Source organism: Notolabrus celidotus, chromosome 16 (genome assembly GCF_009762535.1).
Source record: "Notolabrus celidotus isolate fNotCel1 chromosome 16, fNotCel1.pri, whole genome shotgun sequence".
Classification (NCBI taxonomy): Eukaryota; Metazoa; Chordata; class Actinopteri; order Labriformes; family Labridae; genus Notolabrus; species Notolabrus celidotus.
The window spans coordinates 23,805,649-23,822,226 of record NC_048287.1 but is presented as its reverse complement, the minus strand read 5'-3'; the positions used below and the strand labels follow the sequence as shown (position 1 = coordinate 23,822,226).

Below are 16,578 nucleotides of genomic sequence, written 5' to 3'. Positions count from 1 at the left end.
ACTGTACTTGGTTGATCTTTTCTAGTTCGACTTGCTGAACAACCTTTTATTCTCAAGAATTCCTGTAAACTCGGTAGAGTTCCTGACTAAGATCAAGCAACAAAATACTTTCCCTTTGTCTTCTTTCTGCATGTAGGTCATCTAGAGAACCTCTCAGGATTTGTGAGTTTCATTTGGTACTGAAACATAACAAGTGCTTTAACTTAGTCCAGGTAAAGCACTGGCTCCAAACCAGCCCTGGATCTGACCTTGTAGAAAAAGGGCAAAGGAGGACTCGGCCTGGACTCAGTATCCAGTTAATGGGCACTGGACTCAGACTTAAGTCAGATTCATCTTTGATGACTCGACTCGACTTGGACTGGAACTCTGAGTACTCAAGACTCGACTATAAAACTAGTCCTAACAAAAAAACTCTGCTGTGGATTTACAACATAGTACAGCTTGCTGTAGTATTGAGTTAATATATATTTGAATTTACCCATTGTGGGTCGAGTAAAGGACTTTCTTATCTTTCTTATATGATGAAGCTTCATTTAAAACCATTATTTTTGCAAAGTTAAGGTAAAACATACAGCTTCAAAAGATCCTAAATTAAGAGCTGTTCGGGAGTGGAAAGAGCCGGCTCTTGGCTCTTCTTCGAGAGCCGAGTCAAAAGAGTCGGCTCTCATAAAAGAGCCAAACTTCCCATCACTACAGCAGGGGTGGGGAAAAACATATACAGATTCTCTGCAAGGGAGTCCTACCAACATTATACTCTGCATCTACACAAGGTACACTCTCTGTCAGAGCTTTACAAAATGAGCAGCAGAAGTAAACAGGTGATAACCCTGGCACTCTTCTTTGGAGGAAACAGATATCCCCCCCAAGCAGACATTCACATCAAAAATGGGGAAATACAGCGATCTTCATCTTAAATATACGTCAGGCAAAACTGTCTACAGAAAACATTATAAAGACAGAGCCACTAGGATAGCAGTGACTCCTGTGACAGACATTAAGTCAGCTTTTGAGCAGCTCATGATAAATAGTAAATGGTAAATGGACTTGTACTTTTATATATCTCTTATCCAGTCTTCTGACCACTCATGTCAGGTTGTAAGCCTCATTAGGGCCTGAAGTTTAAAACTGATCAGATTCAATTTTTAATCATATTTTATTCAAGATGTTTCCCTTTAAAAAGAGCATATATTTCATTCTACTAAGTCGATCAGTGATCTGCGCCCATATGTTCTGGACACTCGAGTGAAGAGAGGAACAGAGCTGTCAACTGATCACCACCTGGTGGTGAGTTGGATCAGGTGGTGGGGGAGGATGCCGGACAGACCTGGCACACCTAAACGGATAGTGAGGGTTTACTGGGAACATTTAGCGGAGGACCCTGTCAGGCTGGTTTTCAACTCCCACTTCCGGCATAGCTTTGTCTGCGTCCTGAGGGTGGCGGGGGACATGGAGTTGGAATGGACCCGGTTCCATGCTGCCATTGCCGAGGCGGCTGTCCGGAGCTGTGGGCGCAAGGTTGCTGGTGCTAGTCGTGGTGGTAATCCCCGAACCTGCTGGTGGACACCAGAGGTAAAGGGTGCCGTCAATCTGAAGAAGGGGTCCTACAGGCCGTGGCTGGCTTGTGGGACTCCGGAAGAAGCTGTCAGTTACTGGCGGACCAAGCAATGGCAGTCACAGAAGCAAAAACTCGGACGTTGACTGAGACTGACAAGACTTACCATCAGCCTCAAAGAAATTCTGGCAAACTGTCCCATGGCTCGGAGGTGGGCTCCTTCATCACTGGGGCCGAGGTCGCTGAGGCAGTTAAACAACTCCAGAGCGGCAAGGCCCTGGGGGTGGATGAGATCCGCCCGAGTTCCTCAAGGCTCTGGATGTTGTAGGGCTGTCCTGGTTGAAACTCCTCTTCAACATTGCATGGAAATCGGGGACAGTGCCTCTGGAGTGGCAGACACAGAGTTGGTGGTTCCCCTTTTTAAGAAGGGGGACCAGAGGATGTCTTCCAACTATAGGGGGATCACACTCCTCAGCCTCTCTGGAAAGGTTTATTCCAGGTCCTGGCCGTCGAACACTGGACTAGTTCTATACCCTCGCGAGGGTGCTGGAGGGGGGCATGGGAGTTTGCCCAACCAGTCCACATGTGCTTTGTGGACTTGGAAAAGGCTTATGACCGTGTCCCCCGAGGTATCCTGTGGGGGGTGCTCCGGAATACGGAGTTGATGGCCTGTTGCCATGGGCCATTCAATCTCTGTGTTGTCGGAGCCAGAGTTTGGTTTGCATTGTTGGCAGTAAGTTGAATTCATTCTCAGTTGAGGTTGGACTCCACCAAGGCTGCCCTTTGTCACCGTTTCTGTTCATAACTTTTATGGACAGAATTTCTAGGCGCAGCCAATTGGCGGATGGTGTTGAGTTCGGTCACCTTAGGATTCCATCTCTGCTCTTTGCAGATGATGTGGTCCCATTGGCGTCATCGAGAAGTGACCTCCGGCTCAGACTGGGACAGTTTGCAGCCGAGTGTGAAGCAGAGGGGATGAGGATCAGCACCTCCAAGTCTGAGGCCATTGTGCTCAGTCAGGAAAGGGTGGCTTGCACACTCCTAGTCAGAGGAGAGTCTTTGCCCCAGGTGGAGGAGTTTAAGTATCTCGGGGTCTTGTTCCCAAGTGAAGGGAAGAGGGAGTGCGAGATTGAGAGACGGATCGGGGAAGCGTCGGTAGGGATGCAGACACTGTACCGATCTGTTGTGGTGAAGAGACAGCTGAGCCAGAAGGCAAAGCTTTCGATTTACCGGTCAATCTACATTGCAACCCTCACCTATGGTCACGAGCTGTGGGTAGTGACCGAAAGAACAAGATCGTGAATACAAACGGCCAAAATTAGCTTTCTCTGCAGGGATTCTAGGCTCAGCCTTAGAGATAGGGTCAGGAGCTCAGACATCCGGGAGAGGCTCAAAGTAGGGCTGCTGCTCCTCCGGATCAAGAGGAGCTAGATGAAGTGTTACGGGTATCTGGTCAGGATGCCTCCCGGACGTTTCCCTGGGCAGGTGTTTTGGGCATGTCCGTCTGGGAGGAGGCCACAGGGAAGACCCAGGACATGCTGGTGAGATTATATCTCTCAGCTGGCCCGGGAACGCCTCGGTATCCTCCCAGAAGAGCTGGTGCAAGTGGCCAGGAAGAGGAGTGTCTGGGCTTCCCTGCTGAGACTGCTGGCCCCACGACCCGAACCCAGATAAGCGGAGGAAGATGGAGATGGACATTTCATTCTTAAGAAGTTATTAGAAGAACATTCTTTACTGCTATTGTCATCTCAGCCTGATTGACAGATCCTGACACACCTTTTCATAAAACACACTGTGACGTGCCAGGAAAACACCTTGACTGCTGACACTGTTTCTCGGATCTCGAGTCTAAAATGACCGGTATTGTTTGTGTGTGACCGCCCAGAAACGACTATAAAAGGTGTGATGCTGCATGTAGAGGAACAGATTTGCGCTGAACCCTGATCTGTGAGTACTAATGCTTACACTTTAGCTTGAATAGTTAGAATTTACAGATAACTAAATTGTTTTTTCATATAATAACCTGTGATAATTGATGTTGTTGATATATGGGCACTTAAATTGCTTTAAGAATATAAAAAAGGTTTGATGGAGGATGGCAATACAAATGATTGTAATTATAATAAAAGTAATAATAATGGGGCCTCATTAACAACTGTTTTATCGTTTAAAGGTATTTCTCAGTCACATCCAAGTAACAAGAAAGCACCAGGTAAGAATTGATCCACCTTTCTGCAGGTATAACTCACCGAATAACTGCTGGGTAAATAATAAATCCATCAATGTGCCTCTTTATCTTCTGTTCCACAGAATGCAGTACATTGTCTTGGCCGCTCTGCTCTCCGCCTGTGTGCTGGCTGATGGTAAGTCATGTTTGAGTGTAATGCTGAAGAAGCTGAAAGATATTTTTTGAAGTCCAATGTAAAATTTACAAAAAAGAAAAAACACACAAATGTTTGGAGATAGAGTGAAAGGTACAAGTTCCTCTGTACCATTACACAGCTGTATGTATACTGCACCAATTACATACTGTAGATAACTATTAACTGTAATTAAATGTCAATTTTATTGATGACATTCTGTATCAGAATTAAAAGGTTAGGTCATTTTTCGTGTCTAAATGATAACGACATGTGTTTTCATCTTTTGTGTTCACAGTCCAGCCTCAGTACTACTCCTTCTCCGATGAAGTGGGTTCAGGAAGTGGCAGCCCATACAGTCTGAAAGGACAAGGCAAAATCACAGCTGTCAAAGTGTGGGAGGCTTACGGCAACTACATCTATGGGTAAGTCTCTTAAGATCTTACCTGTACTTACTTTTTCAATCACCATGTTTTGAAGTATTTTTTTTATTTTGAGGGGGGGTAGCTTGCTCAGGAAGGGAGTTCAGTACAGAACAGTATCCCCTCATATATTGAGTGCACCATTTTTAAACTTCCTACTGTTATGTCAAGGCTCTGATAACACTTGGTTATGGCCCTGTCACACCTTGACGATTTAGCCAGCGTTTTCCCGACGTATCAAAACGTTTCTAAAACGCTGACATTCACTGATGTTTTTTCAATTTTGTGCGAATAAATAACATAGTCATAACTTATTCCCAACTATAGTCCATTTGTGCAAAGTGTGCAGCAGCGTAACAACGCCAACAAGGTGTTTATGACAATGTATACGTTTTGAAATTTCAACAAAAGCAGCTTTATTGTTGAACATCACCAGACTCACTCGCCGTACTACGATGTAAATCGGCATGCTTCAGCGTGCTCTTAACTTATACAAAACTTACCTATAACTTATGCGACAAATGCCAGCATACTTGTTTTGTAAGCCGGCATACACTGACTAAATCGTCAAGGTGTGACATTGGGCCATTAAGGTTAGGGAGAAGTTATGGTCTCCAAAAACAATTAAAAGACTTGAGTATAAACATTAACAGGGTGAACTAAAAACTAAACAAACACTGTCCCCATGCTCAAAGAGTTCAAGCATTCCCTCAGTGCAACAGTTTATCAGTACGCTCTAAGAAGTCTGTTATTTGTTGAACAGTGACGTAACTTGTTCCCTGTGCTCTGCTTCTTCAGTTTCCAATTCTGCTACGGCTACATCTGGTCTCCAGTTGTTGGTCGCTATTATGGGTTGCCCCAGGAAATGAAGCTGCATGACGATGAATCCATCATCCAGATCTCTGGGAAGTATTCCCACTACCTGCAGTCAGTGGTGTTCACCACCACCAAGGGCCGCACACTATACGCCGGCCAGCCCTCAGGGAAATCCTTCAACATGTATGCCCCCGAAAACAGCATGTCCCAGCTGTGTGCACTCACCGGACGCCTAAACGGAGGCATCACCTCTCTCCAAGCTCACTGGGGCATTCCGCCTTCCAACAGCACCGCCTTGTATTGAGAAGGGTAACAGAGGAGTGAGAGCATGTTTGCCTCATCAATTGCTGTCAGCATTTGATGTCACAAAACGTCATGTTCAGATTGTACATGTTGAAAATATCCTTTCTCAGTAAAACGATTGTTCTTTGATCAAAAAAGTATTGTTAAGTTGAGAGAACTTAAATGTTGTTTACTAGAACCCTTTAAAACTTGTGAGGTGTGACTTTAAGCTGCATACTTGGGCAACAATGTGAAGTAACAGAGGGCATTATTTAGTAACTTGTACTGTTTGAAGGATTAGCTCATCCTGAGCTTGTTTTTGTCCTCTTGATTTTTATGTAGGAGCTTTTAGCATAGCAAAAGAAATGCTGTCACATACAAATGATCAAGATATTGATCATATTGATTGTTTTTGATACGTCACTTTAATCCTGATTTCATTTTCTCCTTCCCTTAAGTTGATCTTTTTTCTAATCATTGTTTTGCACTTGTTAGAAATATCTATGGGAACAGATGTTGAATAAAAATGTTGTTGTTAACTGAAACTACTCGATTTGTCTGTGTTTTTTTAACTTTTTATGAATATTTCAGTGGAGGAACATTCATGCTGCTGGCATCAGACCAGGTCACTGAAAGTAGAAAGGTGACATTTGTGAGATAGATAGACATTTGATTGATACTACTTTCATACCCACTAATAGGAATGTCAATTTTAAGTAATATCTGTGATCGATCTTTGGAAATGTTAACTAAAAATCATTAAATAAAATGTAGACGTTTTCCATACCAAAAACAATGCCAAATGCAATTTTTTCCCCCAAATTAAATTTTCCTTAGTGACACAATGTATTTAACTGACAGTATTGAATAGCTACGGATCATATTGAGGTGTACAGAATGTTAAACACGCTGAATATCAACCTGTGGAGCAGGTCTTTAAAAATAATCTTTGCAGACATATGGAGTGAAGGCTCAGGCAGAGCCAGCCCTAACACACTTGTTGCCCTAGGCAAGATTTCAACTGGTGTCCCTTGTCTTGTAACCAACTCCACAAATGATCACATCATATATACATACACTTAAAGACAACTGACACACAGTTTTATATTTTACAGGTTTTATTTATTTAAAAAAAATAATTACCTCTAATAGAACATGAATAAATTGGTAATAACACTGATATTTAGCAGGAAAAAACATATGCAATTTCAAAATCCATAATGTAATAGTAGTAGAATTTTTTCAGTCATCATATAACACAATCATTTTCACAGTACAGACACTTTCAACAAAGCAACAGTAATATATTAACTGATGACTGAAAAGGCATAGTCAGAAGCAAACTGCTTATTTAAGCCTAGCCTACATTTTCTATCTAATTAAGCTACCAACTTCCAAAGTGTAAACAAAAAACAAAACAAGTAAATCATGAACACTTCATGACACTAGACTTCAAAAACTTCTCTGAAAAACTTTTTTTTCTTTAACCAAAACTGAATCACAAGCTTTTAAATGTATACTGGCATCATTCTGCATTTTAAGCCCAAATTAAATTATCTTCAAATGTTCTTCCTCACTCATTTAGGGTGCAAGCGGCGGCCCCTATGGATGGCTGGCACCCCTAGCATTGCCTATACAGCCTATGCCACGGGCTGGCCCAGGGCTCAGGTCACAACATGTGGATTTATTGCAACAGGAGAACTGAACTGAAACATATTTCAGAATAACAGTGTCTAGTTTTCTGCCTACTAGTTCTTATTGAGAAAAATAAGTATGTGCATGTGGTCAGCTGTCAGCCAGGAGCGCAACTGGATCATAATCAGTCCAGCGGCAGAGAAAAAAAGCACTTGTGGAGACCTGTCGCACAGCCGCATCCCCAAGCTGACCATCTCCTTCACATTGAAACATGCTTTAAATGTAAAACACCTCCCTGATAGCTGAATGAAATATAAGATCACGTTTGTTCCACGTGATAGAAACTGATAACAAAAATGTGTTCCAGTAAGTTCTTAACAATTAGTTCATTGATACTTGATTTACTGTTTACATCCCTACCCACTAATTATAAAAGTAGAGCAAGGACGTGACTAGCTTGGCCCAGAATGCCAAAACAAAAGGTGTGTTGGTGTTTAGGGCCTGTGTCTATTATTTTCTTTTGCGCTGGCAGCACCCATGACCTACATTAAAGAGCGCTTCTCATCTGCACCTCCACCAATCTAGCTCCACCACACCCTTTTACGTCTCTTTTATCTACCCTTTATTGAGGAACAGTGAAAACAAAATCAGAAACTACAAACTTTGTTGGTTTTGTATAGAAAATAGATGCAGCCAGCACATTGACAGCGTTAGTGGACACAGGCCCTCACATGCTGCAAGAATGACAGAACTATTGATGTTGGTCTGTAATCGAGCATCAAACATTTTGCTTCCATAAATGTATTTGTGGGATTGAGTTAGCATACAGGCATACCTTCCAGTTTCATTGTAGCTATAGCAACTATTTAAAGTGAGAGGCAGTTTTAAAGAGCAGATGTTGGGACAAATGACTCAGAATGTAGCGTGGATTAATGGGCTCCATATGGCTCATTCTTCAGCTATGAAGAAGTGTCTTTGTGGATTGCTACGTTGTGATTTAAGTAAATAATTAAGCATAAACTGGCCAACTTACCAAGTCAAAGATGTGAAAGTAGTTCAGCTAACTACTTTAACATTAAGCACCCTTCAATGGCCGCCCTCATGAATCTGATTCTGTTCTTTTGTTATAATAGCATCACTTCTCTTGATGGTTAAGTTACCTTGTGTTTCTTCTCTTGTGTTCCCTGTTTTATGTTGAACCCTTGCCTCTTGTTCCACCATTGACTTCCTGTTCCCCAGTGTTTCCCCGCTCACCTGATTACCCTAATGAGCCTCACCTGTGTCTCATTATCCCCACTCCTTCTGTGTATTTAGGCCCAGTCTGCCCTCCCTTCTGTTCCAGCTCATCTTGTTCTGTCTTGACAGCGTACCAGCATTCCCTTAAGTGTTTAAGTTTTGGACTTTGATTCAGTCTGTTGATTTGGACACCTCTGCTTGTACTGATTGATTACCCATGCACCTAACCTGATTGTACTGACCCTGATCGTTGCCTGTGAGTTTTATATTTGGGCCTCGTGGTTCAGTCTGACAATATATGACTTGGTAATCAGTGATAATTGTTCAGTAGCTTGTAATACTAGACATTTTGAATAATCAGATACATATCATTACCAATGGTTGATGGACAAACTGCGAGCCATCCTGGACAACCCCTCTCACCCTCTCCATGATGAGCTGTGGCTGATGGGGAGCTCGTTCAGTCAGCGCATCATTCCACCACGGTGCAAGACTGAACGCTTCAGGCACTCCTTTGTGCCCACTGCCATCAGACTGTTGAACAGTAATGGAGGCCACAGACTGCACCATGCTGACCACTGACCCCCCCCCCCCCCCCATGAACAGATCCATAACATCCCTGCTCTGTCTGTCACACTCCATCATCCCATCCTGAACTCTCTCTTGACTGCTGCTGGCATTATAATGTATAATATACTGTATTATATAATTATCTTGCTATATTATATTTTGTTAAATTACATTACTATTCTAAGTACAACTCATGGTCATATTACATACAAATATTCTTCTATTTATTGCTTAATTTGTCATTACCAACCATAATCACACCATGTCAACCTGTCACTACTGAAACATTTTTATTTATTTATTTTTTTTAATACTGCCTGTAATTACTGCTATTTAATTTAAATTCCATTTGTAACATTGTATATATCTAAATTGTATTCTAGCTTTATTTATCTTTTTTATTTTACTTATTTTTTATTTTTTATTTTTATTTTATTTTATTTATTTATTTTTATGTTATTTTGTTTTATTTTTTTGTTTTATTTTTTTATTTTTTTTATTTTGTACTTATTTTTTTAATCTTATTTTGTACTTATTGTACTTATTTTGTACTTATTTTGTACTTATTTTGTACTTATTTTGTACTTATTTTGTACTTATTGAAACTTCTTTCTTGATTGTACTTATGTCTGGGTTGCTGTAACAACTGAATTTCCCCCCCGGGGGATCAATAAAGTAATATCTTATCTTATCTTATCTTATCTTATCTTATCTTATCTTATCTTATCTTATGTCCAATGCACTGTACTGACAGAAAGGTTCTTAGATTGTTTTTTCAAAGTCCAAGCAAAATATTAAAAAAGCCACAACTCGAAGATTAGGACTCCTCTGTTACCAGGAGTTTTTACATTTCTGTTGTGTACAGCACTATCAAGCAACAACAGTTTACTAGATAGATAGATAGATAGATAGATAGATAGATAGATAGATAGATAGATAGATAGATAGATAGATAGATAGATAGATAGATAGATAGATAGATAGATGGATAGATAGATACGACTTTTATTGTTATTGTAAAAAGAAGTACAACAAAACTTTGTTGTTCAGCAGCATTTCTGCACTGCAGCATTGCAATCCGGTAAAAAAAAAAAAACATAATTAAATGATTTATAAAATATTGATATATATAATAATATAAATATATGTACAATTGTCACTATTTAAATATACCGATAGTTATTGTACAGAGTGTGTTAGCAATAAACTGGCAGAGTTCAATGAAATGTATGAATAAATTAATAAATAAATGTATTAAAGAGCTTTAAAAGTCCAAAGTAAGCCAGATTTACACCCTGCCTCCAATTTTTACAATAAGATATACAGGTGGCATGAAAAAAAATACATTTTACACTATATTTTTCAGTTTTTGTAAGTGAATAAACCGCAATATATAGTTTTTCTTATGTTTTATCCATGAGGCCTCTCAACACAGTCAGTTTTTCTTTGTTATGAGTAAAACATAACTCCTTACACTTCTTCTGTACATGCATAATATTCCAATCCAATGGCCCCAACAGGGATTAAGAAAGTGTTTGAACTGAATTGAACAACACTTTTGTATCTCGTCATAAGATTTCTTGGACAAGCTTGAAATTCACCCTTAATTATGCAGCCACCTTCTTAAAGGAGTCTGACATTATTGCTTTAATTCATTAAAAACATTACTTTGAATGACAATAACAAACTTAATTGATGCACTATAATTATGCTCATTTTACAGTTTCCACTCATTCATCAAACCCCTGGCTCATGTCCTCTCTACCTCTCGTTTTGTTGATTACGCTTGCGTAAACTTTTGCCTCAGAACATTTTCGTCTTCAAAGACTCATAATGACGAGCGGTAAGATGAAGATAATCCTCACACATAATTACGGTACTTTCTTCTTGAGTTACTGAAAGAGGAATCAGGAAAAAAACAAACCAGATAGGCTGAACTTACTGGCAGAACAAGGAACAAGACAGAGAAAACACTCACATGTTCATATCAAAACCACGCCTGGGTGACCTGATAGTTTTATGCACGCACCAAAAGTATGTCACAACAAAGAGAAGTCCTCATAGTGTTGTGGACATTAAGAATTTACAAAGCCACAATTAAATTCCCATGTAAACTCTTCTATCATACCTGCAACACCGGTGCTGCATGTCTGTAATCGAAGAGGGTGCAGTGACCTAGCTTGCACTGTATTTTGTCTTCTCATTATTGCATTCACTTACATCCTTCGCATACAGGAAGAAAAGTTGGGTTAGTCTGATAACACACTGAGTAAGCATTAAAACACTCTAATCACAGTGTTTCTACTTTCACCAGTTAGTGAGGGAGACAAGTTGACAGTCCTCTATTAGGATACCAAAAAGGATTTTCAAGTCTTTACTGTAACTGTCAGATGGAGGGGGTGATAATTATGGTAGACACTCTCTAAAAATTAGCCTCTGTTTTGTGCTAGCACCAATAGAAGAAAAATAAACTTAACAGTCACTAAGCTGACAGCATGGAAGTGAGAATTCTTCAGTTGTTTGCAGGCTTTACAGCTTTCCTTTTCTGCCCTGTGGTCACAAACAGAAGCACCAAGCATTGTTTTTGTCTTATTGTTAATCCATTGATGAATGAGAAGCTTATTTAAGAGATAACTGTATAATAATTTACAAGACATCAGAGCTTAGCCAGCTGGCTAGCAGCCTACCCCAGATGTACTTATGTCAAATGGGTTGTTTACCTTTTAGTTGCCCCAAATATGCCTCCACTGAACTCCCATACAGTTCAGTACAAAAACTAATTAACCCTCCTGTTGTGTTTGTTTCTTAGGGACAGCAATAATGTTCCTGGGTCAACTTGACCCGGGGCATATTCAATGATCCAAAAGTGTCAGAACCCAAAAAAATACCAATGCACATTTTTAAAATCTCATTATTAACTCCATTACTAACTACTTAAATCAATATTATGTGCAATGGTGTTATTTAATTCTCACGGATCATGGTTCAATGAGGATAACTCACTTGTTTTTTATGAAAATTCACGTTAGAACTTTTTTTAATGTACATTGGAAAGACCTAAATATAAATACAGTAGTTTTACATTGCTTAGATTTTTGTTTATTTTATTTTAAATTTTGATTTTAGTTTTTTTATGAAGTGATGTTGATAAATTAACAGGAGACACCTCTTCTGTCACATGCTGCCAAAATTTTGATGCTGTATTTAGCTGGTTTGGAAGGCATATATTTCCTAAAATGGAAGGAACCTCTGAATTCCTCTAGCCTTTTCCTCCACTGTGACATTAGGGCCTGGGTTAAAGAGTAGTGGAAGTTGCTCTACCTACTTGTCCCTCACTGTTCCAAGGGCTGACAGCTTGTCTCACTTCGATCCCAACTCCTGCAGTCAAATGGCAAAGTGTCCTTGGGCAAGGAGTTTTCATTTTATAGGTTATTTAGGCTAATTAGGCCAAGCAGAAGAAGTTTCATAGCAAAAAAACACTTAACATTTTTTGGGGGGATTTTGGAGCTTTGAAATGGGTCGATTTGACCTGCAACATAAAAGGGGGGTTAAATTAATAATATATAAGCTGCATTGGATCCTTGAAAATTAGAAGCGATTTGACTGCTCCCTTTGATAGCTTGGATGCTAACAGAGCGGGCTGGAATGGTTGTGCTGCAGATCAAACATTATTAACCCCTAAAAATGCAAGTTTTAACTTTTAAAATTAGGTTTAATTGTCTCACAGATACAAACATAACAAATACCTTAAAACACTTACATTATAAAATAAGTTATTGGGTCATTAAAAGAGATTTGAATAAAATAAACAACAACTGGAAATTACAAGCTCTTGACAAGACAAATTAAAGGGAGAAAAATATACTCAAGCTCATCATACTAATAATAAACATATACAGAGGGCGAACCACCAAGACAACAATGAGAGTCCTTACAGGCAAACCTTGACCCCCATGTTTTTTGAGCTGGAGGTACAGTCCTTTGCTTGGGCCAAGCAGCAACAGCCTGCCTAAACTTTCTCAGCAAAGAATCTAGATGAGAGTTCCAGAAGCAAATGTTGCACATATTTGGGTCCAAATCAGCAAAGAGATAAAATGTATTGTTCTGTTCACAAGGGGCACCAAAATCTACACAATCCAAACATGTATTTCTTTATTGATGCTCTATACTTAAAGAATACTTTGCCTTTATTTTCATAGATTAATCAACCAATTCATGGTTTTCAAAAGGTTATCCTCTGTCATTCCTTTACTGACTCAGCATTTTTTTTTAATCAGTCAAGCTTCAGTGTGTGATGGTAGAAATGGACCAATCTGAATGGCTGCCTGGTAACAAAGTGTGTACCCCAGATATTAATTTTGTGTCCTGTCTTGTTATGTCTTTATTACAAATGCTGTGTCTGAATGTGAAATGTATCTCTATGCAGATGATACTCTTCTGTTTGGTGTTACTGTCTGATCAGCCAGTTTGAAATTACATTTGGTATTATTGACAATGAAACAAATTGTGAGCCACGTTACAAGAATCCAGTTTATCAGCGTTTTCTGAACTACCTGTGACTGTTAGAAATATTAAAAGAACCAAGAAAGTATAAAAGTTCTTCTCATTATGTCTTATGTGAATATAATGCTACACTTGGATGACACCAGAGTCAATCTATCATTTGCCCTCAGGTTTATTACTTCAGATAATAACACTGACCCATGCGTTATCCTGGATGGTTGGACTTCTCAGTCGGACAGACATTATTGCCATTTGTACTTATTTATTTACAGCACCCTTATTGGAGAATTGCCTTCCTCTATCTCATCTTTGCTGCTCTGGCACTGCAGCCCATAATAAACACGCTCCAGTGACTGGTTGATGCCCCAGAAACCCAGAGCCAGAACTGATTCAGGAAAAACTGCATTTGCTGTGAGTGCAGCAAACACAGGGAAAAGTCTGTACCATCAATAAAAAGCAAAATTTTCCTCTTTAACTTATTAGGGTTCTCATTTAGAGCTCTGCCCCTGCTTGTCGTGTCTTTCCCCGATGCTGCACATTTTAAACAGTAGGATTTCTTTTTATTTGCTTCACCCTGTCTGTCGTTTTAATTAACTGTTAACTAGATGTTACTGTAAAAGAGTCTGTGCCCATGCAGCCTAGCTCAGAAGCTTAGAGTTCCATTAACTTGACCAGATTTAATGTACAGGTTCTACAGCTGACTGTAACTTCTTCTATCCTAACATTTTTTCTTGTACAGTTTTGTTGCTGAAGGAGTTTTAAAGATAATTTCCTTGGCCTTGTCATGCCTTTATTGAGAGATAGGACAGTGGATATAACCGGACACAGGGAAGAGAGAGTGGGGAATGATGTGGGAAAGGTTTGGGGCCACAGCGACTGTAGGACTGTAACCTCTGTACATGGACATACGATTTACTGCTGAGCTTGATCCAGTGGCCCTGATGTATGTATTTTATGGTGAGCAGGTGCAGGGTTCTCTATGAGGAGAACACTCATGTAAAGTTAGAATGTTATAAATACCTAGCAACTCAGTCTGAACCATAATGTAATGGGGCGAAGAAGCAGTGACCAGCAGGACAGTGATGTTGTGGTTAGCACTGCCATCTCAGAGAGAGGTTCCTGGTACTAAACCTGATGAAGCGATCCTGTGGAAGAGTCGCACATCGGTGTGATGGTTTGCACTGCTGCTTCATATTAGATATACTCTATGTCAAATTATTAACAAAGACCCAACACCAAGACAGGTTAAGATCCAGTCCCCTTTTACTAACAGGACTCAATCTTATCTTATCTTATCTTAATCCACCATGAGCAGAGCACCTCGCAGTACTTAGCACTTTCTCTGTTGTTGTCATTGAACCCAACTTTTCAGGCTAATAAACAAAATGATAGTTATTTAAACTTTTGATGGGTCATAAGCAAACTGGGTGCGTTGTATTTTTTTTGATAAGGGGTTTTGTTTTCTTATATAATTAGAACTTAGAGCTGGGGTTGGTAGTCTCGGTAGACTAGTATGAATTTGAATGTAGAATGTCCTCAGGACTCGGTCTAACCTCTCCCCCCTACCCCTGGGAGCTCCTCCAAAACGACGCCCCCGCTCACTTGCACGAGCGCCGCTGATTCATGACCATATGATCGTGACTGATTCAAAACTGGTCCTCACCAAAACATTATCATAGTGAAAGTTAAAAACACAAACATGGCTGTTGTTAGTACTCAGAACTGTCAGGCTAGCATTATCCAGTTGTACTGGTGACACAATATCAGGAGAAAAGTCATAACACATATAATACTGTAACAGCTCTACTGTTTGTTAAACGTGTTCAGTGTAGATGCTCTTAATTCCTACAGTGTTGACAGTCAGTGAAGGCATCAGGAGAGGTGTACAGTGTTTGAGATGGAGAGAGGAGAGACAAGAGGAGAAGTTTTTCATTCATTCAAACATTGATTGTTGCTTTGTTGGTTGTGGTGATCACGGCCGACAGTGACCGGCTAGTAAAGCTCAACGTGTTCACAATTCAGCTAGCCATCCGTACTGCGTCCAAACGGACGCTACGATACCTATATATACATTTTCTGTAGGACTTACTAAATGTCATTAATTCTTTTGCTTGTCAGAGCCCCCGTGGTGAGAGCTTTTCAGACACTGATCCGGACTACAGTCCTGAGCAAAGCACCTCATCGGGTCAGAGGGGACAGGCCCGAGGTTGAGCGAGGGGGCAGTCAGTAGAGTCAGGGGAAGCAGAGGCAGGGGACGGGGAGTGCAAATGTACGTGCAGGAGGCGGGCATAACCGCAGTACGGGATTTCATTGGTTTAAAATTTTGAGACCCAAAAACGGTGAATGGTTGGTGTTTTCCCAGGTTTACTCCGGCTGTAGATAACAGCTTTTCTTCACTCTTTTTTAAGAACACATTATGTATTGATTGCCATCGGGACATAAAGATCATTTTAACCAGTATAACAAAAAGTGTATCTAAATCTGACTACCAACCCCAGCTTTAACTTGTCAGAAAAATCAGCACTTGGACATAAATAAGCATTATACTATAATGACAGAAACCATATTTGAAAATAATTATTGGGTGTGTATTTTAACATTCAAATAAGGCTTCTTTTAAAAAAAATTGTGAGTAACGTGCTAAAGCAAAAAAATTAAAGCCTCAAGCGGCGATGAAGGGGCCCTCACACACCTGGAGCCGCCGCCTACGTGAGCCACCGCCACATGTAAACCACCGCCTGATATACTGTAATCCACCACATGATGTGAAAGCAAGATCTGAGAGTATATACTGCCTTAGGTGGTGCAAATGTTCCAAGTTTTTGACTGATATAAGCCAAGATGTGCCTTGTTGGCACTGAAATAGAGAAAAACCCTAGGACGAGTTCTCAAAAGTATGCACTCTTATTCTGGCGTCATTCTTCACATTAAAATCTGTATGTGCGTTGATGCACTGCCTGAAAGTCAGCATCGCCTGGTCTGGCCACCAAAAAGTGTTCTAACCATTCCCGGTCTCCCCTACTTCCAGAACAGGAACCGGATATGGTGAAGGGACCTACTTGATGGCATGAGCTATTACGTCTAAGAAAATGTACAATATCCCCATGCACTCACAATTCAGTGCATTGTTTTTGCTAAGTTGCATTTTAATGTCTAAATTAATTAAACTTGCCGTCTGCCTTCATTTACCAGAAAGCGCTGA

General features: G+C 40.2%; 1 protein-coding gene across 1 annotated transcript; it reads left to right on the top strand.

The window, feature by feature from the left end:
- Nucleotides 1-3,156: 3,156 nt before the first annotated feature.
- LOC117828114 (zymogen granule membrane protein 16-like) lies at nt 3,157-5,977 on the top strand. The gene is made up of 5 exons (XM_034705112.1): nt 3,157-3,499; nt 3,726-3,764; nt 3,863-3,915; nt 4,211-4,337; nt 5,133-5,977. The coding sequence occupies exons 3-5, from the start codon at nt 3,864-3,866 to the stop codon at nt 5,452-5,454; spliced, it is 501 nt and encodes a 166-aa protein (XP_034561003.1). The 5' UTR covers nt 3,157-3,499; nt 3,726-3,764; nt 3,863; the 3' UTR covers nt 5,455-5,977.
- The last annotated feature ends 10,601 nt before the right edge of the window (nt 5,978-16,578 follow it).